Genomic DNA, 22,468 nt, shown 5'->3' on the forward strand with positions numbered 1-22,468 from the left:
GACTTTGCCAAAAGTCCCATAGGGGGCAAACCTGCTCCCGGTTGAAAGTCATGGCCTGTGGCCCCATCTCAGTGTTGATTTTTGTAACGCCCAGCTTCCTTTTCCAAGGATTACTTAGTGTCCATACATCCAGATTTTTTATTTTGTAGTCTAATTATAGGACCTTAAAGTTTTCCAGTTTCTTAGTTTTCATCCTATCCCAGACTTATGAAATAGATTACATCTAGGTTTTATATTCTAACACACTTACCCACTGTGTCATCTGCACATTTAGTGACTATCTTTGGTGCCGTATCCAAGTGGTTGATAAATACTGAAAAGGCTGGGTCAGGTAAAGCCTCCTGGCTCGAGGCCTCCCTGCAGATTCACATCAACATTGCAGCGGCACTCTGCATAAATGTTCACAGGCAGCTTTCCTTTCACAATCATTGTCCCTCATTCTTTACTGAAATCCAGATATCCTGCCAATCCTATCAAAGAAGGAAAAACGGCTAGCTTTCCTGATTTGCCTCCAAGAAACCGGTGTTAGTCAACGTTGATCACTGATTCTTTTTCAGTTGCTCATATGTTATCTAGATGTTGATGCCTTCTAGAATCTACTCAGTATCCACAGCAACCTGATGGTCTTCTAATCTGAAGATCCGTTTTGCTGTTTCTTTTTCCCTGTGTTTTCCACAGCTTACTGAGAATGGTTTTGTGTAGCTTTGTCTCTGGAAACATTGATTCTCTCTTCTGTGCAGGAGGTAGTTTCCGTTTGTTGAGCTCTCTCAAGACCTTGGGATCTGATTGGTAAAGCTTGGACCCCTGACTTCATTTCTTATCTGACTCGGGCAATGTAGGAGACCAGGGTTCAATCCCTGGGTTGGGAAGTTCCTCTGGAGAAGGGACTGTCAGTCCACTCTAGTATTTGTGCCTGGAGAATCCCATGGACAGAGAAGCCTGGCAGGCTACAGTCTGTAGGGTCGCAAAGAGTCAGACACGACTGAGCGACTAACACACAACACACACACACACACATAACACACACACACACTATACTCTTAATAGAAATTTGTATTTCTCTTTTAAAGCTGAATTACTGATTCAACAGGCATTTATTGAACACCTAACACAGGCATACATTGGCCGAGTTCGGGGACAGCAGTGAATGATGCCAGATCCCACCCGGTTTCCCTCTCCTGCCAGGGAAGGGAGGGAAAAGAGGCTGGCACTGTCCATGTGGCAGGTGTACCTGGCCAGGTACCCTACATGATTATTTCAATTGTTAGAAAAACAGCATAAATGGGACCTGCCACTTCCTTACCAAAAAAGAGAAACTTTTCAGCTATTAATGGAAAAGCCACTTTTACCCTGTAAATTTTAAAACGATTTTAATTTTTAGAAACTAATAATGAAGCTTTTACTTCCATGGATCAAGAAAAGAGACTGAAGATCCGAAGTGACAGCAGAAAGAATCTAGGAAGGCCGCCTAGTTTTTGCCAACTTTACCTTCCTGTCTTCATAACAGTAGTTTCACTGTAGCTGTGTAACAGTCCTTTGCTTTTGCCTGTTTGTTTATTCATTCACATGATTTCAGAGGCACCACCGTAAACATACCAAACTCTATGATAAGAGAATCACCACGCACAGTTTGAATCGTGTACTTTGCCATGAGCAGTGGCTCCCCCTGACAGCCATTGGCTGCATGGGCCTTAAGCCACTCAGTTTGCCTGACAACTGATGTTATGATCCTGTTGTTCATGTAGCTGAATGCCTAACCAATTTCTTTAATTTCTCAAGATATTCTTTTCTGGTCTGACTGTACATTTTGACAGTGAATTATTTCCTTTAAGAGCTTTCTTTCAGACTCTGACATCATTTCTTAGACTCACGTAGCTTTAAATTGACACCAACATATTGTCATTTGACCTCATTATTTTTCTAACCACATTTTTATCAAGGTAGAGACTATCACATTTTTCTTAAGAGTCTTGGATGCTGAAAAATACAGCTGTGGCCCTTAGAAATTCTTTGAAAAAGAAATGTTTCATGAGTCCAGTAATGGAAACGTAAATGTTTTGATCTTCTCAAAAGTTTCCTAAAATTTTATCAAGCAACCACAAATATTTCATAACCTCACCTTTTATATAGAAAGGATGTATTGTTGAATTTCTGAAATTCTTCCTAGCTTAATAAAAATAATTGAGACACATAAGTAGTGAAATCTCTAAAGCACTGATTTCTGCTGGTGAATTTTAGTATGTATTGTCACAATGCTGAGAATGTTTAGATTCGTTTGCTTCATTTGATTTTGGGTATAAATTCTGATGGTTTTTTTCCTTCCTACCCTCGGTCTTAACAACTGTTAATTCTACTGTATACTAATTTTTTATAGTTTTTTTTCCCCCATTGAGTAGCTGTGTTTAGGGTTTGTCTTAATTTCTGTGTACATATAGATATTCAATAGCATATCCATCATGTGCATATGTGTTGCTAAACATAGATATGTAGAAGAAACTGTATGGGGTCTGGATAATCAAATGACTATGAAATGATACTAGTAATGAAAGAGGGCCTAAAAAAGTCACCAGATTTTTATTAGGGTTGCTGTATATCTCCAGGAAGAAGAAGAGGGTTCAGAAGACGATAACTACACGAAGCCAGACTTCATGGTCACCCTGAAAACCGATTTCAGCGCACGTTGCTTTCTGGACCAATTTGAAGATGACGCTGATGGTTTTATTTCCCCAATGGATGATAAAATACCATCAAAATGCAGCCAGGACACCGGACTTTCAAATCTCCATGCTGCTTCAATGTATGTTGTTTTGGTGGTGTTATTAGAATGTTATGATGAAAATAATTTTCTGAAATACTATTTTACCTTTTGTACTTAACGGCAAAACATAAATGACTTGCCTAGGGTGTATCTCTATGGATGAAACAGAGTTTGTTTGTTTATTTAACTCCTGGCTCAGTGTTTTTAGAAGCTTCATCCCATGTTATCTGAGGGAGCATCTGAGATCTTGCTTAAACAAGGGGAAGGTCTCTTGTAAGGGACCTGTTTCAGTGTGTCACAGCTCGCCATTTAATACACACCGAGTACAGATGGCATTCTTTCTTTCAAAGCAAAACATAACAGAGTGCCCTGGGATTTCACAAGCCTGAAGAATTTATACGTAGCAGAAGCTTTGGCATCCATTTCTGTGACCCATAGCTCCCTCAACAGCTCCTGCATCTATGCGCTTTTCCCATTCTCTACCACCCCTGTCTAGTTGCACAATCACTCTATTTATAACAATTCAGATTTAACTCAATTTTCTTGAAATTTTTCTGCCCCTCTTAGACCAGAACTCTTGGAACACCTTCAGGAAATGAGAGAAGAAAAGAAAAGGATTCGAAAGAAACTTCGTGATTTTGAAGACAATTTTTTCAGGCAAAATGGAAGGTCAGTGCGTGTGTCTTTCTTCCCCTCCCCCTCCTCACGTGCAGCCCTCTTTTTCCTCCGTCACGTCTGTGCAAAGCCTCCCACCTGGGAACCACCCTCCCTGCTTCCTATAACCTGGGCCTTGGCTGTGTGCCCAGGGCTCCTTCAAGGTTTACTGTGAGATGGTGAGGTGTGTGTGGTCCTTCAGGAGGAAACGCTCCTTGGCTAATATCCAAGACTGATACAGATTCAGCTGACATCTCTAAAACTAACCTGTCACATCAAATTCTAATCTAAGAGGAGCAGCGTAAAGCTAAGTTTCTAGTGGACAGCACTGGTTTTGATTTCTGTTTTTGTTTTTTTAACCTTAATAAACTTGAAGGAGGAATAAGGAAAAGGGGAACTCTAGATCTTGCTGTTTTTTAAGCTCATTTTCAAAGCCATGTTGTCAAGTCATGAGAAATACACCAGGAAGCGGCCTGATTGATGGGGTACCAGTGAGTTTTAAGACGTAATGTTATCGTCGTCATAGAGCGTTATGCTGCGGGATAGTCTTCTGTGTTTGCAGAAGTGACCACACGCAGAATGTGTTACTTGGGTCACAGCAGAAGACAGGGTAGAACAGAGAATAGGTTTCCTTCTCTTACACTGCAGCTGAGTTTATCATTTTAAAATGTTTTATTGTAATCCAAATTATTTAAACAGTATAAATACAGTTTCTCTTTAAGTCCCCTTTCATAATTCTCAAAAGAATTGGAAAATAAAAATACCATAAAAATTAATTTTAACATTTAAAATTTACTATATTTCTGTTGATTTCAATTATTGTGTAAATTTATTTTAGGATTTCTGACTTGGATCTGTCCTATAATGACTTTTCAATGAATTTTTATACCTAAATATCTGCTTTTCTTTTTCCGTGAATTGTCGGATATTTTTAAAAACGTAGATAAAATAAATAACATTCAAAATAATCATGCATGCATGCATGCCATATTGCTCAGTCATTTTTTGCAATTTCACTCTTTGCAACTCCTCTCTGTCCATGGAATTTCCCAGTCAAGAACACTGGAGTGGGTTGGCATTTTCTTCTCCAGGGATCGTCCCGACCCAGGGATCAAACTTATGTCTCCTGTGTCTCCTGCATTGCAGGCAAATTCTTTACCCACTGAGCCACTGGGGAAGTCCCAAAATAATATTCTAACACCAAAGACAAACCAAGGATTAACATTTTGATTTGTTTCATTCTAGTCTTCTTTCCAAGCGTATTTTTGGTTTGTCTGTTTTATTTTTTTCCATATATTTATAATCGCATTATGCACAGACATCCTATAATTATGTAACTTGCGCATGTTTTAAGAAAATTGAATTGATGGGAATCAGTAACTATCATACAAGTTTAGAACCGTCAGGGACTTCAGATTTCAGGGTGTGATTCATATCTGACACTAATGAACCCTCTCAAAGGGCATGTCTGGGGTTGAGGTCACATACCCCCTTTCCCTTCCCTGCCCTCTTCTGGGAGTCATCCAGGATCCTTCCTTGAGCAGGCAGAACAGGAATAAAATCAGTTCACCGAGCAAAATTAATGAACCCCAAGCTATCCCGTTTCCCATTTTTGCTCTTGAATAAGAAGGAAAGGAAGCCTGGTGTTTGAATGTTTGATGTGTACATTTCCAAGTGAGATGAGAAGCAGGGCAGCACCACACAGTGGCTGAGGATGTGGGGAAGAGCAGCACTTCTTCACGTCCTCCTGCGGGTTGTGTTAATATTAGATCACAGATGCTCACCCTGTAATCAGCTCTCAATTATAGTCCTTGTGCATATAAAAGTATACATATAAAATTACTCAGTAAACTTTAAAGGCTTATTAGTATTCTCTGATCCAATTGCTGAATTCCAAGACTGATTTTTATAATAAGTAGGAGTATTAACTATTTTTTTGAGTATACCAATTACTAATTAGAAATTGAATGGTTCATTAGGTGAAGTATATGAAAATGAGAAAGCATTAAGTATAAATAAAGGCTTTCGGTATATGGAGACTCTTAGTGTGAATTTACATGTAGCCATAACAGAGAGAGTTTCTACGTTTCTTAGTCCATCCTGTCTTTCTTCAAGATGCCAGAGTAACTCTAAAACTCAGTTGCATGGTGCCACGTGGGGACACTGTCTTTCACTGCTTGTCTAAACACAGCTCCAGTCTTGACACCAGTGATGCTTGGCAATGCTGTTTCTGTGGGGCGATAAACTGCAAATTTCCACATGATGATAACTCACCCAATAAACAGTATCCTCTAGGAAAGACACTGATCATTAGCCCCTTTTCTCTTTGTTTCCATTAGAAATGTCCAGAAGGAAGACCGCACTCCAATGGCCGAAGAATACACCGAGTATAAGCACATTAAGGCAAAACTGAGGCTCTTGGAGGTGCTCATCAGCAAGAGAGACACTGATTCCAAGTCCATGTGAGGAGTCAGCCCCATCCGAGCAAGGGGGTGGGGGGAACGCAGAGGGAATGTGCCCCCTCCCCGCGCCTCTCCTGGTAAATAGCAGCTGGGCAGAAACTGGAAGGCAGCCTTGGAGCTGGACCTGCGCCCTCCTGCCTGCAGGCCCTGGGGGTCAGCCCGTTTCCATTGCCTGCTTGGAAACCATCTAGGTGGAAGGAGGCCACCTACCCCCATGCCAAAATTTTGCAAGGGAAAAATCAAGATCTCTGCACACCCGTGTGCACACAGACACACACATACACTGCAGTGGAAGCTTGCTGACACTGGCAGCGATGAATCACTACGTGAAGACGCACTCATCTACAGAGGATGTACACTGTTCTTCCTTGGATAACTGAGAAACAGCATTCTCTGTCTAACTGTGACAATAACAAGCTCAGGACTTCCTCTGGAGAGCAAACTTGCTGTGCACATTCGTGTTCTCTGTGGATCCCATCCAGTGGGAGCCTGCATCAGAGCCCTGTTTGCTGCCTCGGCCATTCTTGTGACCTTTCCACGGAGCCACGCCTCTCCCCACTTGTGTGAATTGCTTCTCCTTCAGCTCTCGGGTAGATGGAAGCTGCACCTGCCTGGGATAGCAGTGCAGTCCTCTATCTGATGTTGTATTTCTTCGAGACATCCTCAGATGATAGAGAACTGCTCCCTGACTGGGGCTGGACCAGCAGCAGAGGACAGATGGGATAGAGAAGTAGCTAATATCCGTGCTGATTTTTCAGTTAGGCAGCAGTGAAGAGAATTCTTTCCTGAACGTTGACTACACTTATCAGCTTCAGAACTTATCATCAAACAAACACTTAAGCAGGAGGAAGGCCAACAGTCTGTTTGGTTTGGTTTTGGCTCTAGCTAGACAAAAGTGTCTTGCTTGATTCCTAGCTTAAGTGTAGGGGATCATGAGAGAGAAAGAGCCTGTATTTTAAGCCTTCTGTGTACTTACCAGAGTTTAATTTTTTTTTTTTTAAGTAAACCTGCACTAAAAATCTTTTCTAACTGAAGGGTAAGTGTAGCCCTCAGAGCACAGCCCAAGGCAGAACCTAAATCACACGTTTTCAAGATCCTGTATAAAGAGAAAATAATGGTGTGTGGCCAGTTACAATGATAGTTTCTTCAAAGACGGTGTCGCAGAGCTATCTGTATTAGACATTTTGGAGGGACCAGGGAATTTAAGACACCAAATCATCCATCACCTCAGTGTGCTGATGTTATCTGGTGATTGGTTAGTACTTTTTGACCTTCTGTGTCTGCACTAAGGAAAATGAGTTCTGCCTGTATATCCTAGCCCACCTCTGTGCTCTGGGAGGTTGAGCACCAGTATCTGCCCACCAGCCACTGGTTGCCAAGAGAAGGTGTGTGAGCAGGCTCTGCCTTTTGAAGATTATGGCGCAGGGTGAACAAGACAGCAGAGGGTACCATTTTGTTTTCTTTAATAATAATAACAATGGAGAAAAGTCTTCCTGATCAGTTGTCACTTTCCAAGGTGGCTTCTTGAGAAACTGGTCAGATTAGGTTTGTAGCAGCATTTTCCATTTGAGGTAGTGGCTCTCTGTTGGTTAAAAATTGTTCAAGTTAGGAGTAGGGGGAAAATAGCTTGAAGTTTGCTCTTTAATCATCTAGAAGCACGAGCTGTATGTTGAAAGCACCCTGGTTTAATCCACACACTTAAAGACGGTACATAATCCTACAATATAGTTAGTTTGGTATTCTCTGCTCTGCTGTTTACATTGCAGATTGCTATAATTTCAAGGAGTTATATTATAAATGAAATGATGCACTTTAGGATGTTTTCTATTTTTGAAATCTGAACATGAATCATTCACATGACCAAAAATTGTATTTTTTAAAAGAAGTACATGTCTAGTTTGTCCTTTTTAAGTAATTACTCTCTCAAATAAGCTATAATATAAATCACATCATTACCAGTTAACTTTCAAAGCACATCTGTCTAAGTATTGTTTTGAAAATACTAATATGCTACAAAACTTTTAAAGAGAAAAGGCTATATAAATGAGAAGTTACTAAATGTTTTGCAATCTGTTGTTTCTGCCAAAGGTAAATTAAGTAAAAGATTTATTCAGGAATCCCCTTTGAAATTTGTATGATTGAATAAAAGTAGACACCAAGTTAAAGTAAAATAAATTGTGTATGCAATGTCGTCTTTTCCTTTGTAGTTTATAATACACTTCCTAGAATGGTGCCCAAATTACGGGAGGGGAGTCCTGTTTTTACTAGATTCTATCTGGACACGTTAGTCAGTAGGTTCTGGCTCTGCCAGAAATGCTGGGGCAAATTTGTTTCCACAGCAACCGTTTCTGCAGCCTGGAGTCTCAAGGCCCTTGAGGCAGTGTCTTAATTGGCTTCATACAGAGTACACTGGACTGCAGTTTTCCCTTTGCTCTCTCGGGAATGCATATGTGTATTTATTAACACATGCCAACAAAATAAATGTCAAGGGTTATTTAATAACAATGATAAGTAAAAATAAAGCGTGAATAAACTTGATAGTACGATTGTAATAATTAGAGATAGCAGAGACTTATAATTTTCCAAGCAGTTGCTTTTATTGTGTTTTAGTCTGGCGTAAACCTTGAGACAGATGTTTACGTGGGCTATGGTATCATTACTGCATTTCATCTTTGAAGCATTGAGGTTGATCTTACTTTTTAGACAGGTATGTGCAAGGTTTAGGATAATGGCCTACTGTGAAGTGTTTCATACCCGGCAGAGTTTGTCTCATGCCAGTACAAGAAAGTCTGCACCATCTCACTAATCTCTGATTCAGGTCACATTTCCCTGAAAGACCAAATCACATTTCAAACTGGAGAATTTTTTTTTTTAACTTGTTAGCTGTAATTCATTATGAGCTAGTAATTAGACTTCTTTGCTTTGGTTGCCCGTTTGAAGTCCAGTAATTATTATTCAGTGGCAAGGCAGGGATGAGCAGTGCCTCTGTTTGTAACATCAGTGTGATCTGTGTTTTGTCTCGTCCTGACGCAATGCTTGCGTGTGGCAGAAGAGCCTGAGGCAGGGTGTGCCTGCTCCCAGGCGTGGCATTTCTAGCCCAGGACAAATGCTTCAGGGCTGTGCTTGTGCCATAAACACGGGCTGTGGCCAGCCACCTTGGAGCCCCCTGAGGGCTGGGCATCTATTAACGTGGTTGAGCTTAGAATTCCTCTTAAGGTGACGATTAAGGTCTATCATCAGAATCGAAGGGCAGCTGTAGTGCCAGTTAGGTTTGTTCTTTCAGGAGCTGCCTAGTTCTCAGTAGACATAATTGGACCCTCTTTCCTGAATTGATCATAGGTTTACAAGGAAGATCAAAATTTAAAGTTTGTTGATTAATTTTTTAAGAGCTCTTAACCTGATTATGAAGATACCATCTCTCCTAAGGGTATATTTTTAAGCATTTACACTTTATTACCTTTGGTGGTATATTTATAGCTGAATGCCATAAACGCTTAACTGCTTTGTGAAAATCTGATTGTAGTCTAAATTGGCTTTGATCTCAAGACAAGTATTCTTGACATATTGCTTCCCGAGAATTTTTCTTTTGAGAAGAAGAGAGGTGGTTTCTGCACCAAGACTAACACCTCTGTGATATTCTTTCATAGTATCCATTTGTTTAAACCAATAGGGTGGGACAAAAGAAACCCATGGGTTTAGCAGAAGCCAGAATGTGCTTTCTTTTCCTTTGATTAATTCCTTTCCTTTATATTTTTTTCCCCACATGATCCTCAAAATCTACTGAAGAGTACCTTTTGTCAAAACATAGGCTAAATATATTTTCAAATCTGTAGGTACTGAACTTGTGCATCCTGGCACTTCTTCACAGGGTGGCTGAGTCGGCAAGCCCCAAAGATGGGTGTTCTACATGTCAGCCACTGCGCTGGGGCATTAGCGACTTTCCTGAGTAGAGTTCGCTGCCCTTGGAGGCATATGTGCTCCTCCCCCGATCCTTCATAACAGAAGTATGTGGATACACTGGGGTCAGTTAACAGGTCCACACGGATATGTATCAAAATGAAATGTGTATATCTACAACTTCATATTGCTATGAAACTGCACTTATGTCTCTAGAGGATCTCATTTTGCCTGGAATCCAGCCAATCTGATCACATGCGCAGCTCAAGAAACCTGTTTGGCAGATCTGACTCTCAATCTGAAAGCATCTACATGATCATGAAAATCTCCAAGAGTGGATACAATTTTAGTAAATAACATGGGCCCAGAACAATGTTTACATGACATGTAAGCAGAAAGTCTTTGAAACTACCGTTGTTCCTTTTTTAAAATGTAAACTGAATGAAATGTTATGTACATTTTTTAAGTACATGACTGTATTTTGTATAAACGTAAATAAAATATTTTTAATTGTGAGTGTTCCGAAGTTTTTGACAGCGAACCGTCCTGTGGGTGTGACCTTTCCCTTCAGAAAGGAATCAAGCTGCTCCCTTGAGCGCCTCAGAAGCCCACTGAAGATTAAGATGCGTTGTTCTGTCTCCATGGGAGGCACCAGAAGGTGAAGGAAACTGGGCACAAGCAAGACATGCCCGTGATGGTCAGGGGGAAAATGGGCTTGTGCTCTGCTCAACTGCCTTTCAAATCCATGGGAGGGGGGCTGAAGGGATGCAGAAAGAAAGGCACTTAAAACAAAGTCATGTAAGTATATCTCCAAAGTCTAGGAGGCCATCACAGGCAAATACAGGACCCATTCACTCCTCTGAAGCTAACGAGACCAGGAAACGGTGACGGGGGAGAAAAGGCACATTGCAGTTGTGTGAGGTGAGTAGCTGGCGGTCAGTGGAGGTTAGGCCTGCAGGTATCCTTTAGGCTGCACGAGTTATAGACACTCTAAGTGACTCAAGTACACATTCAAAACATACTAAACCTGTTTTGTTTTTTTTTAATTAAGGCTTGGCGTAAGGACCTTGTCACGGTACTGACGCCAGGATTTGAACTGAGATATGACTCGGGAGCACGAAACGGGCAGCGCTGCTGATGGAGCAGTGGCGTGGCATTCTGCCTCAGTTAAACCTCACCCTGAGTAATTCACTTTTTGAAACCGAAGTGGCAGGCAGTATATAGCGACCATCCCATTTTCTTAAATCCTATTTTGATGAGGACCCTGTGAGGGCCCAGAAAGTGATGCTGGTCCAAGTACGCCAGCTTCTGCAGCCTGTTATAAAACCGAAGGTCCTCCACTCTGCCTCGCCCGGCTCCGCTGGAAATGTTTTCGCTCCTGATCCTGTCTGTTTGTAGCACCGTGGGCAACCTGAATGGGAATTTCAGAACAGGGACCAACAGAGGTAGGCTGGGGGAGAGGGACAGTCCTTATCAGGCCTCTTGAAGGCCTCATTATTACCTCTTCTAGAAATGGATTCTGAATTTTGCAAGACAAATGTATCAGGGTTATCCCTAAGCTGGGTCAGCTTATCAAGGCTATAAATACACAGCTGAGTTTCATATTCAGTAAAAGCCAAAAGTCAAAATTCCCAAACGTGTTTTTAGAATGCTGGCTGGCAGGCCAACAATTGGGATTTGGCAGGAACTGGGCTTGTTGACAACTTGCTTCTCACTTTTCCTCTCCATCAACAAGGCTTGTGCCACAGGAGGGATCCTAGAGTTCAGCATCTTCCAGAGAACACGGCCCAATGCAAAACACAGCAAGAACCAACTCCAAGACCTAACAACTTAAATTTCTCAGCTGGGCCTTTGTGTGCATCTATTATTTGTTACTGTGAATTCTGAAACTCATACTCTTCCACATTTGAATCTTTAATTTCTCAAAAACAATTTAAAGTTGCTGAGAAATCCTTTTCATGCTTCTGGTTCTATAGCAGTGAGTATTTCTTGGTAAGATATTCTGAGATACTGTTATCTTTCTGCAACTATTACTCTTTTATTGAAGTATAGTTGATTTACAGTGTCTTGAGTGTACAGCAAAGTGATTCAGTTTCATATCTATATATGCACACACACTTTTTCAGATTATTTTCCATGATAGTTTATTACAAGATATGGAATGTGCTATATAGTAGGTCCTTGATTATTTTACTTTCAAAGAACTTTAAATTCCTGGACAAGATTAGAGGAAGGGGCCGGGGGGAACACAGGAAGAGAGTGAAGGGTATGTTTCTCTCTGGTAGCAGAAGGCAGGGGTTCTCAAATTGGTCAGGGGTCTTTAATACAGTAGCCCTGCGGGAGCTGGCAATCTTCATTTTTCTGACAAGTTTCCAGGTGCTGCGATGCTACTGGGCCAAAGCCTGCACATTAAGTAGAGGGTGCAGACGACATCCTGGGTATTTGCAGGCAAGAGCGGCTCCGATCAATTCAAAATCCTGAGTTGACAGAGACGGCACACGACAGTCCCAGTGGAGACGAAATGCTGCCTGATGCGTTAAGGTCCAGACTGCAGACAGATGGCCCAGCTCCGCAACTTGGGCACCTTCCTTACCCTCCCTGTCTGTTTCTTTACCTTAAAAGAAAATGGGGATAACTGTAGTACCTCCTTATTGTGGTTATTATGGGAATTTACTTGGATGAGCATAAAATGAGCACACAGATAATAGCCCACGTGGTGGGCTATTATCATCAGCATTAAGACAAAGATTCTTTGTGGGCTGAAGTCCAAACAGACATTTTGAATCACTACAAAAAAAGGAATTGTATTTTCTCCCCACTACCACCCTCCTCTTCACCCTCTGGTCCCATGTTTGTATTTAGTCAGCAACAGAGGCTCATGTCCAGCACTTTAAGCACAAGTCAGTGCTAACCAGTGAGCAAGATTTTATGTGAGCACTGACCCATTCTCTTGGTAGGGAAAGTAAAATTCTGATTCTTCTCAAGCAATTTGCATCAAAACCTGCGTGCAGCTTTCTCCAAGAGACTTTTGCTTGCTAAATCCCTTTCCTCTCAGAGCAGGGCAACCCCTCTAAGTCTGCTTCTCCCGAAGGCACTGTGGGAGGTCCCTGCCTGCTCAGACATGTCAAAAGAATTAACTGAGATGACAGTGCCTGTGTCCTGCACAGGAAAGGGACAGAATAACCTTGGAAATAATTTCTAGGTCAGCTGATGTCCTGAAATTTCTGTCTCAGGGTGTATTTTTAAACAACTAAAAATGAAGCATACCCCAGGGAGGAGAGTTGCTCCGATTTCGGCAAGCTCCTAATCAACATGAATATCACCAAGCCTGTGAGCAAGGATGAGACTAGGAGAGGGTCTGGGGTAGTCTTCCATTCCTTCATCAGCCCCGGGGTGGAAGGCTAGGGGTGCGGGGAGTGGAGGTACCCCAGCTCAGGCCAGCAACAGAGCAAGCTGTGGGTTCAAATGACCTTCCGCTCTCACTGAATGAAGCCCTGCTCCCCATTAACTCAAATTTAGAAACTCCAGGTCTCCTCTCTGAACAGACTGCCAGACTTGAACTTGAGAGCCCTTGAGCACAAAAGGGTCAAGAGACCGGTTTTTAACAACAAGAAGCCTTTAGCAGTGGCAGACTGGTTCCTCTGGGACCACAAGCCAGTACCTAGTTGGCACTTGCTGTTGACCTTCGTTCTCAAGAGCTCTGGCCTCTTACGACACCAGAGGGACAGGGGTTGTTTCTGAAGCTGCTTTAGTGTTTGCCTTTATCTGAGAAGTGTGTGTGTTTTAGACCTTATTTAATTTCTCAGGAAGTTCAACATCAACAGGAGCTGAGTCAATAATTCCTAGAGATTGTATCCAGCTGCCCTAGGATTAGGCCCAGGAAAATCAGCTTTTAAAAGATCTAAAGATCGTGTGATTGTGCACCCTGCCAAGCATCTGGCCACTCTTAGAAGAAGAAAAAAAAAAAAGCTGACGTCTGAACTAATTTTCTCCATGCCACACATAACTCAGGGGTACACACTCCATTACTTTTATAAGGAAATAAAGCGCCAAAGCCTGGATCAGCTAATCTGTGGGAGAGACTGTTATTAATAGAGATGCAAAGAATCTTCCCATAGTGGGTAGACGCCTCCTCCAGCTCCTGCGCTGTTGCATATCCTGGTTTCTTGCTCCACGAGTGAGGTTGCGCAGTCTCTCTTGACCTGGGTTGTAAAGGCGTGCTGGTAGCATCTATGTCACATCTAACTGGAGAATCCCCTTATCTCACCCTCAGGAGAGTTTTCATCCTTTCTGAAGACATGAGGACCTGCTGTCTTCCTTACCACAAGCCCCTCCTCAGCTTTGTGAGATGCTGTTCCCCAAGGTGAGTCTGCAGGTGGAGCCTGCCAATGGCTCCTACCAGTGCTGCAGAAAGGCATCTCTCAAAAATGAAGACATTCACAAACCAGAAGACTCATGACTCAAACTAAGTAGTACCAAGGCAACATGGGGATCATGTCCTTAGAGGTTCTAGACAACTGGTTTAAAATCTCCTTGGCTTCATTTTTAAGAGCCAAAGAAAACCAGAGACAGCAAATACTGACATTTCCTTTTGAAAGGAAATGATAAAATCCTGCATGCCAGCCTTGATTTTATTTGCTTTCTCTTCTACGTTTGACCCTAACACAAAATATTCTATTCATTCAGTTGTAGCTCAAATCTGTTTTGATATTCTGTTGTGTGCCCTCCTCCATTCCACTTTTCTCTCCATCACCTGGTCAACTATGATTTGGCTATTTTTTCCTTTACTTTTTCCAGTTTTATTGAGATATGATTGACACTGTATAAGTTTAAGATGTACAACAGGTGGATTTGAAGAGCTAATTTATCGTAAAACAGTCACCATCATCATAGCATTAGCTAACACCTCCATCATGTCATGTAACTATCATTTTTCTTTGTAGTTAGAACATTCAAGATCTACGCTCTTAGCAACATGCAAGTATATAGTACACTATTATAAACTATAACCACTATGGTGTTCATTAGATTCCCAGAATGTATTCATCTTGTAACTGGAAGTTTGACCAACAAGTCCCCTTTCGCCTCACTCTCCAGCCCCTGGTAACTACCTTTCTATTCTGTTCCTATGGGTTAGGCTTTTTAGATTCTACATATAAGTGAGATTTGGTCTTTCTCTGACTTATTTCACCTAGCATAATACTTTCAAGGTCCATCCATGTTGTTACAAACAGCAAGATTTTCTTCTTATAAATAATACTCCACTGTGTATATACACCACAGTTTCTTTCTCCATTCATCCATTAACGGACCCATTGTTTCCATGTCTTGGCTGTTGTGAATAACACAGCAGTGAACACGAGAGTGCAGACATCTCTTCTCAAGATCCTGGTTATATTACACTTTGGGTATGTACCCCCAAGTGGGACTGCTGAATCACATGATAGTTCTATTTTTAATTTTTTAAGGAAACTTCATAATGTTTTCCATAGTGGCTATACCAATTTACATTCCCACCAACAATGCTCAAGGCTTCTCTTCTTTCCACATCCTCACCAACACTTCTCTCTCGTCTTTTGGATAACAGCCACTTTTAAAAGTCTGAGATGAATATCTTCTTGTGGTTTTGATTTGCATTTCCCTAATGTTTAGCAATGTTGAGTACCTCTTCATGCACCTGTTGGCCATTTGTATGTCTTATTTGAAAATGTATTTATTGAGTTCTGCCTATTTTATAAGTCAGATTATTTGGTTACTTTTACTATTGAGTCAGATGAGTTCTTCATGTATTTACGTATTTTCCTTATGTATTTTGGACACTAGCTTATCAGATATGATTCGAAGATATTTTCTCCCATTCCATAGTTTGCATTTTTATTTGTTGTTTCTTTTGCTGGGAAGAAGCTGTTTAGTTTGATATAATCACAATTATGTTGTGTTGCTATGAATTTGGTGTTATATCTCAAAATCATCACAAAAACCAATGTCAAGAAGCCTTTTCTCTGTGTTTTCTTCTAAGAGGTTTAGTTTCAGGTGTTGTGTTCAAGTTTATTAATTTTTGTGAATAATATAAGGTAGTTACAATGCACTGAGATATATGCAATCACATATATGCATTTCATTATGCATTTGGCCATCCAGTGCTGCCAATACCCTTTGTTAAAGAGGCTAGTCTTTCCTCATTAAATATTCTTGGCTCCCTGTCAAATATTAATTAACCATATATTAAAGGTTTATCCTTTTTTATGCCACTATGATGCTATGTTAATTACTATAGATTTGTAGGATAGCTTGAAATAGTTATTAGCTGTAATAGTATTATTTGAAATGAGAAGTGTGATCCCTCCAATGTATTCTTTTTTTCTCATGATAGCTTTGACTATTTGGGACCTCCTTCGGTTCCATACAAATTTTAGGATTATTTTTTCTATTTCTGTGAAAAATGCCATTGGGACTTTGGGAGGGATCACGCTGAATCTATAGATGGCTTGGGGTTATATGGATATTTTTAACAATATTAACTCTTCTGAATCATGAACATAGGATATCTTTCCATTTCTTTGTCTTTTTTTTTTTTTTTTTTTTTTGGTCAAAGTTGTATACCTCACAGTGTACATATCTTTCTCCTTGGTTAAGTTTATTCCTAAATATTTTATTGTTTTTGATGTTATGATGAAGGAGAGTGTTTTCTTTTATCCTTTTTCAGATATTTCATTGTTAGTATATAGAAACACACCTGATTTCTTTTTGTCTTCCACTATCTTCGTTTTTCAGTTTTTCAAACTTTAAATTTTTTATTTTGTATTGGGGTATAGCCAGTTAGCAATGTTGTGGTGAACAGCAAAGGGACTCAGCCATCCAAATACATGTATCCATTCGCCCTCAACTCCCCGCCCCCACCCACATCCAGGCTGACACATAACATTGAGCAGAGGTCCATGTGCTATACAATAGGTCCTTACTGGTTATCCACTTTGAATATAGCAGTGTGTACGTGACATTTCCAAACTCCCTAACTGTCCCTTCCCCCCAGCAACCATATGTTCATTTTCTAAGACCGTGAGTCTCTCTTTGTTTTGTAAGTTCATTTGTATCATTTCTTTTCAGAGTCCAGGTAGAAGAGATGTCATACAATATTTCTAAATCTCTGTCTGACTTAGCTCACTCAGTATGACAGTCTCTACTAGGTCCATCCACGTTGTTGCAAATGTCATTATTTCATTCTTCCTAATAGCTGTGTCAATGAACATTTAGGTTATTTCCATGTCTTGGCTCCATCTCTTCTTTCTTCCTGGAGTTATTTCTCCACTGATCAGTAGCATATTGAGCACCTGCTGACCTGGGGAGTTCATCTTTCAGTGTCCTATCTTTTTGCCTTTTCATACTGTTCATGGGGTTCTCAAGGCAAGAATACTGAAGTGGTTTGCCATTCCCTTCTCCAGTGGACCACGTTTTGTCATAACTCTCCTCTATGACCCGTCCATCTTGGGTGGCCCTGCACGGCATGGCTCACGGTTTCATTGAATTAGACAAGGCTGTGGTCATGTGATCAGACTGCTCAGTTTTCTGTGATGTGCTTTTCATTCTCTCTGCCCTCTGATGGAGAAGGATAAGAGGCTTTTGGAAGTCTCCTCATGGGAGAGACTGACTGGGGGGGAAACTGGTTCTTATTCTGTTGGGTGGAGCCATGCTCAGTAAGTTTTTAATCCACTTTTCTGTGATGGTGGGGCTATGTTCCCTCCTGTTGTTTAACCTGAGGCCAATCTATGGTGGAGATAATGAAGATAATAGCTACTTCCTTCAAAAGGTCCCATGCACACACTGCTGCACTCAGTGCCCCTGACCCTGAAGCAGGCCACCGCCAAGCCACGCCTCCACTGGACACTCCTAGACACAGGCAAGTCTGGGTCAGTCTCTTGTGGGGTCACTGCTCCTTTCTCCTGGGTCCTGATGCGCACAGAGTTCTGTTTGTGCCCTTCAAGAGTCTGTTTCCCAGTCCCGTGTAAGTTCTGGAGCCAAAGCAAAAACAACACCCAGCTGTGGATGTGACTGGTGATTGAAGTAAAGTCTGATGCTGTAAAGAGCAGTATTACATGGAACCTGGAATGTTAGGTCCATGAATCAAGACAAATTGGAAGTGGTCAAATAGGAGATGGCAAGAGTGAACACTGACATTTTAGGAATCAGAGAACAAAAATGAACTGGAATGGGTGAATTTAACTCAGATGACCATTATATCTACTACTGTGGGCAAGAATTCCTTAGAAGAAATGGAGTAGCCATCATGGTCAACAAGAGAGTCCACAATACAGTACTTGGATGCAATTGCAAAAGTGACATAATGACCTCTGTTAGTTTCCAAGGTAAGCCATTCAATATCACAGTAATCCTAGTCTATGCCCCAACCAGTAATGCTGAAGAAGCTGAAGTTGAGCAGTTCTATGAAGACCTACAAGACTTTCTAGGACTAACACCCAAAAAAGAGGTGTTTTTCATTATAGGGGACTGGAATGCAAAAGTAGAAAGTCAAGAGATACTTGGAGTAACAGGCAGATTTTACCTTGGAGTACAGAATGAAGAAGGGCAAAGCCTAAGAGAGTTTTGCCAAGAGAATGCACTGGTCATAGCAAATACCCTCTTCCAACAACACAAGAGAAGACTCTACACATGGACATCACCAGATGATCAATACCAAAATCAGATTGATTATATTCTTTGCAGACAAAGATGGAGAAGCTCTACACAGTCAGCAAAAACAAGACTGGGAGCTGGCTGTGGCTCAGATCATGAATTCCTTATTGCCAAATTCAGACTGTAACTAAAGAAAGTAGGGAAAACCACTAGACCATTCAGGTATGACCTAAATCAGATCCCTTACGATTATACAGTAGAAGTGACAAATACATTGAAGGGATTAGATCGGATAGACAGAGTGCCTCAAGAACTATGGATGGAGGTTCGTGACAATGTACAGGAGGCAATGATCAAAACCATCCCCAAGAAAAGAAATGAAAAAAGACAAAATGGTTGTCTGAGGAGACCTTACAAATAGCTGTGAAAAGAAAAAAAGAGAAAAGCAAAGGAGAAAAGGAAAGATATACCCATTTGAATGCAGTTCCAAAAAATAGCAAGGAGAGATAAGAAAGCCCTCCTCAGTGATCAGTGCAAAGAATTACAGGAAAACAATAGAATAGGAAAGACTAGAGATCTCTTCAAGAAAATTAGAGATACCAAGGGAACATTTCATACAAAAATGGGCACAATAAAGGACAGAAATGGTATGGACCTAACAGAAGCAGAAGATATTAAGAAGAGGTGGCAAGAATACACAGAAGAACTGTACAAAAAAGATCATCAAGACCCAGATAACCATGATGGTGTGATCACTCACCTAGAGCCAGACATCCTGGAATGCAAAGTCAAGTGGGCCTTAGGAAGCATCACTACGAACAAAGCTAGTGGAAGTGACGGAATTCCAGTGGAGCTATTTCAAATCCTGAAAGATGAATGCTGTGAAAGTGCTGCACTCAACATGCCAGCAAATTTGGAAAACTCAGCAGTGGCCATAGGACTGGAAAAGGTGAGTTTTCGTTCCAATCTCAAAGAAAGGCAATGGCAAAGAATGCTCAAACTACCGCACAATTGCACTCATCTCACACACTAGCAAAGTAATGCGCAAAATTCTCAAAGCTAGCCTTCAACAGTACATGAACCGTGAACTACCATATATTCAAGCTGGATTTAGAAAAGGCAGAGGAACCAGAGATCAAATTTCCGACATCTGCTGGATCATCAAACAAGCAAGAGAGTTCCAGAAAAATGTCTACTTCTGCTTTATTGACTATGCCAAAGCCTTTGACTGTGTGGACCACCACAAACTGTGGAAAATTCTTCAAGAGATGGGAATACCAGACCAGACCACCTGACCTGCTTCCTGAGAAATCTGTATGCAGGTCAAGAAGCAACAGTTAGAACCGGACATGGAACAACAGACTGGTTCCAAATCGGGGAAGGAGTACATCAAGGCTATATATTGTCACCCTGCTTTGTAACTTATATGCAGAGTACATCATGAGAAACGCTAGACTGGATGAAGCACAAGCTGGAATCAAGATTGCCGGGAGAAATATCAATAACCTCAGATATGCAGATAACACCACCCTTATGGCAGAAAGTGAAGAATAATTAAAGAGCCTCTTGATGAAAGTGAAAGGGGAGAGTGAAAAAGTTGGCTTGAAACTCAACATTCAGAAAACGAAGATCATGGCGTCTGGTCCCATCACTTCATGGGAAATAGATGGGGAAACAATGCAAACAGTGACTTTATTTTGGGGGGCTCCAAAATCACTGCAGATGGTGACTGCAGCCATGAAATTAAAAGATGCTTGCTCCTTGGAAGAAAAGCTATGACCAACCTAGAAAGCATATTAAAAAAGCAGAGACAATACTTTGCCAACAAAGGCCCATTTAGTCAAAGCTATGGTTTTTCCAGTAGTCATGTATGGATGTGAGAGTTGGACCATAAAGCAAGCTGAGTACTGAAGCACTGATGCTTTTGAACTGTGGTGTTGGAGAAGACTCTTGAGAGTCCCTTAGACAGGAAGAATACCCAAACAGTCCATCCTAAAGGAAATCAGTCCTAAATATTCATTGGAAGGACTGATGCTGAAGCTGAAACTCCAATACTTTGGCTACCTGATGCAAAGAATTGACTCACTGGAAAAGACCCTGATGCTGGGTAAGAATGAAGGCAGAAGGAGAAGGGGATGACAGAGGATGGGATGTTTGGATGGCATCACCAACCCAATGGACCTGAGTTTGAGTAAATTCCAGGAGTTGGTGATGGACAGGGAGGCCTGTCATGCTGCAGTCCATGGGGTCACAAAGAATCGGACATGACTGAGGTACTGAACTGAACTGAATCCCTTATCATTTGCAAATATTTTGTGTTAATAATTTTTGCATTTTTGTCAGGGATATAAACCTATAGTTTTCTTCCTTACAGCGTCCTTTTCTGGCTTTGGTACCACGTTATGCTAGCCCCATAAAATGAGTTTTGGAGTGTTCCTTCCACTTTCATCTTTTGGAACAATTTGAGAAGGACAGGCATTAATTGTTCCTTAAAAGTTTGGTAGAATGTGCTTTGTCACTCAAGTTGTTTCTGACTCTTTGCAACCCCATGGGCTGTAGTCTGTCAGGCTCCTCTGTCCACAGGGATTCTCCAGACAAGAATACTGGAGTGGCTTGCCATGCCCTCCTCCAGGGTATCTTTCCATCCCAGGAATGGAACCCAGGTGTCCTGTATTGCAGGGTGATTCTTTACCATCTGCGCCACCAGGGAAGCCCAGAATTTACAAGAAAAGTGATCTGGTGTATCTTTCCATCCCAGGAATAGAGCCCAGGTGTCCTGTACTGCAGGGGGATTCTTTACCATCTGCGCCACCAGGGAAGCCCAGAATTTCCAAGAGAAGCAACCTGGTCTATGGCTTTTTTTACTGGGAGGTTTTTGATTATTGATTCAATCTCCTTTCTCATAGTTCATTGGTTTTGATTTTCTATTGTTTTCATGATTCAGTCTTGTTAGTTTGTATGTTTCTAAGTGTTTTTTTTGTTTGTTTGTTTTTTAGCTGATGGACATTTGAAGTATTTTTTTCACACAAATTCTGAGCTTTATTGGGGAGCATGATTTTGTAAACATACTTTTTACCTACGTAAGGTTATGAGAAAAACAAGTTTTAAAGAACTTAGCTATTCTTATAAATTATATCATCTGCTCACTTATGGACAAATTTTCTCTAAATGATTCAGGTGATTTTTTTTTTTTTTTTTTTTTTTAGTTCTACCAGCTTATTGCTACCAGCCCATCTCCCTCCACCCTCCTCAGGCATGCGGACTCAGTCATGTAACCCCATGGACTGCAGCCCGCCAGGCTCCTCTGTCCCTGGACTTTTCCAGGCAAGAATACTGGAGTAGATTGCCATTTCCTTCTTCACAAGTGATTTGTTTTTAATACTTGTGACTTATACATCTGGATTTTTTTATTGGCGTATAGTTGATTTGAAATATTGTTTTAGTTTCTAATGTCCAGCAAAGTGAATAAGTAATATATAAGCACATATCACCACTCTTTTTTAGGTCTAGTCCCCATAGAGGCCATGTATATAGAGTATTGTTAGAGTTTCCTGTGCTGTATGGTAAGTCTTATTATTTATCTATTTTATACACAGTAGTCAGTCAATCCCAGTCTCCCAATTTATCCATTTCTTGCCCCTTATCCCCTAGTAACTATAAGTTTGTTTTCTCTATCTGTGACTCTAATTCTGTTTTGTAAATAGGCTCATTCATACCCTTTTTCAAAGATTCCATATACAAGCAACATCACATGATGCTTGTCTTTCTCTGTATGACTTGGGTCACTTGGTATGATGGTCTGTAGGTCCATCCATGTTGCTGCAAATGTAATTATTTCTTTTTTAGCTGCGTAATATTCCATTGTATATATGTACTATATCTTCTTTATCCATTCCTCTGCTGAACAGGTAGATGGCTTCCACATCCTGGCTATTGCAAATAGCTCTGCAATGAACAAAGTGCACGTATCTTTTCAAATTATGGTTCCCTCCTGGTGTATGCTTAGGAGTGGGATTGCTGGGTCATATGGTCGTTCTATTTTTAAGGAACCTCCATACTGTTCTCA

At 41.0% G+C, this 22,468-nt stretch overlaps 1 protein-coding gene across 1 annotated transcript in view; it reads left to right on the forward strand.

The window, feature by feature from the left end:
• FAM13A (family with sequence similarity 13 member A) overlaps positions 1-8,425 on the forward strand; it is a 334,488-nt gene extending 326,063 nt beyond the window's left edge. Inside the window, exons 22-24 of the mRNA XM_068974938.1 lie at positions 2,601-2,797; positions 3,326-3,427; positions 5,752-8,425. Of these exons, the coding sequence (XP_068831039.1) occupies positions 2,601-2,797; positions 3,326-3,427; positions 5,752-5,878 (426 nt within the window). The 3' untranslated portion in view covers positions 5,879-8,425. The remainder of the gene's footprint in view (positions 1-2,600; positions 2,798-3,325; positions 3,428-5,751) is intronic.
• The last annotated feature ends 14,043 nt before the right edge of the window (positions 8,426-22,468 follow it).

The sequence above is a fragment of the Capricornis sumatraensis genome, chromosome 7, assembly GCF_032405125.1.
Source record: "Capricornis sumatraensis isolate serow.1 chromosome 7, serow.2, whole genome shotgun sequence".
Lineage (NCBI taxonomy): Eukaryota > Metazoa > Chordata > Mammalia > Artiodactyla > Bovidae > Capricornis > Capricornis sumatraensis.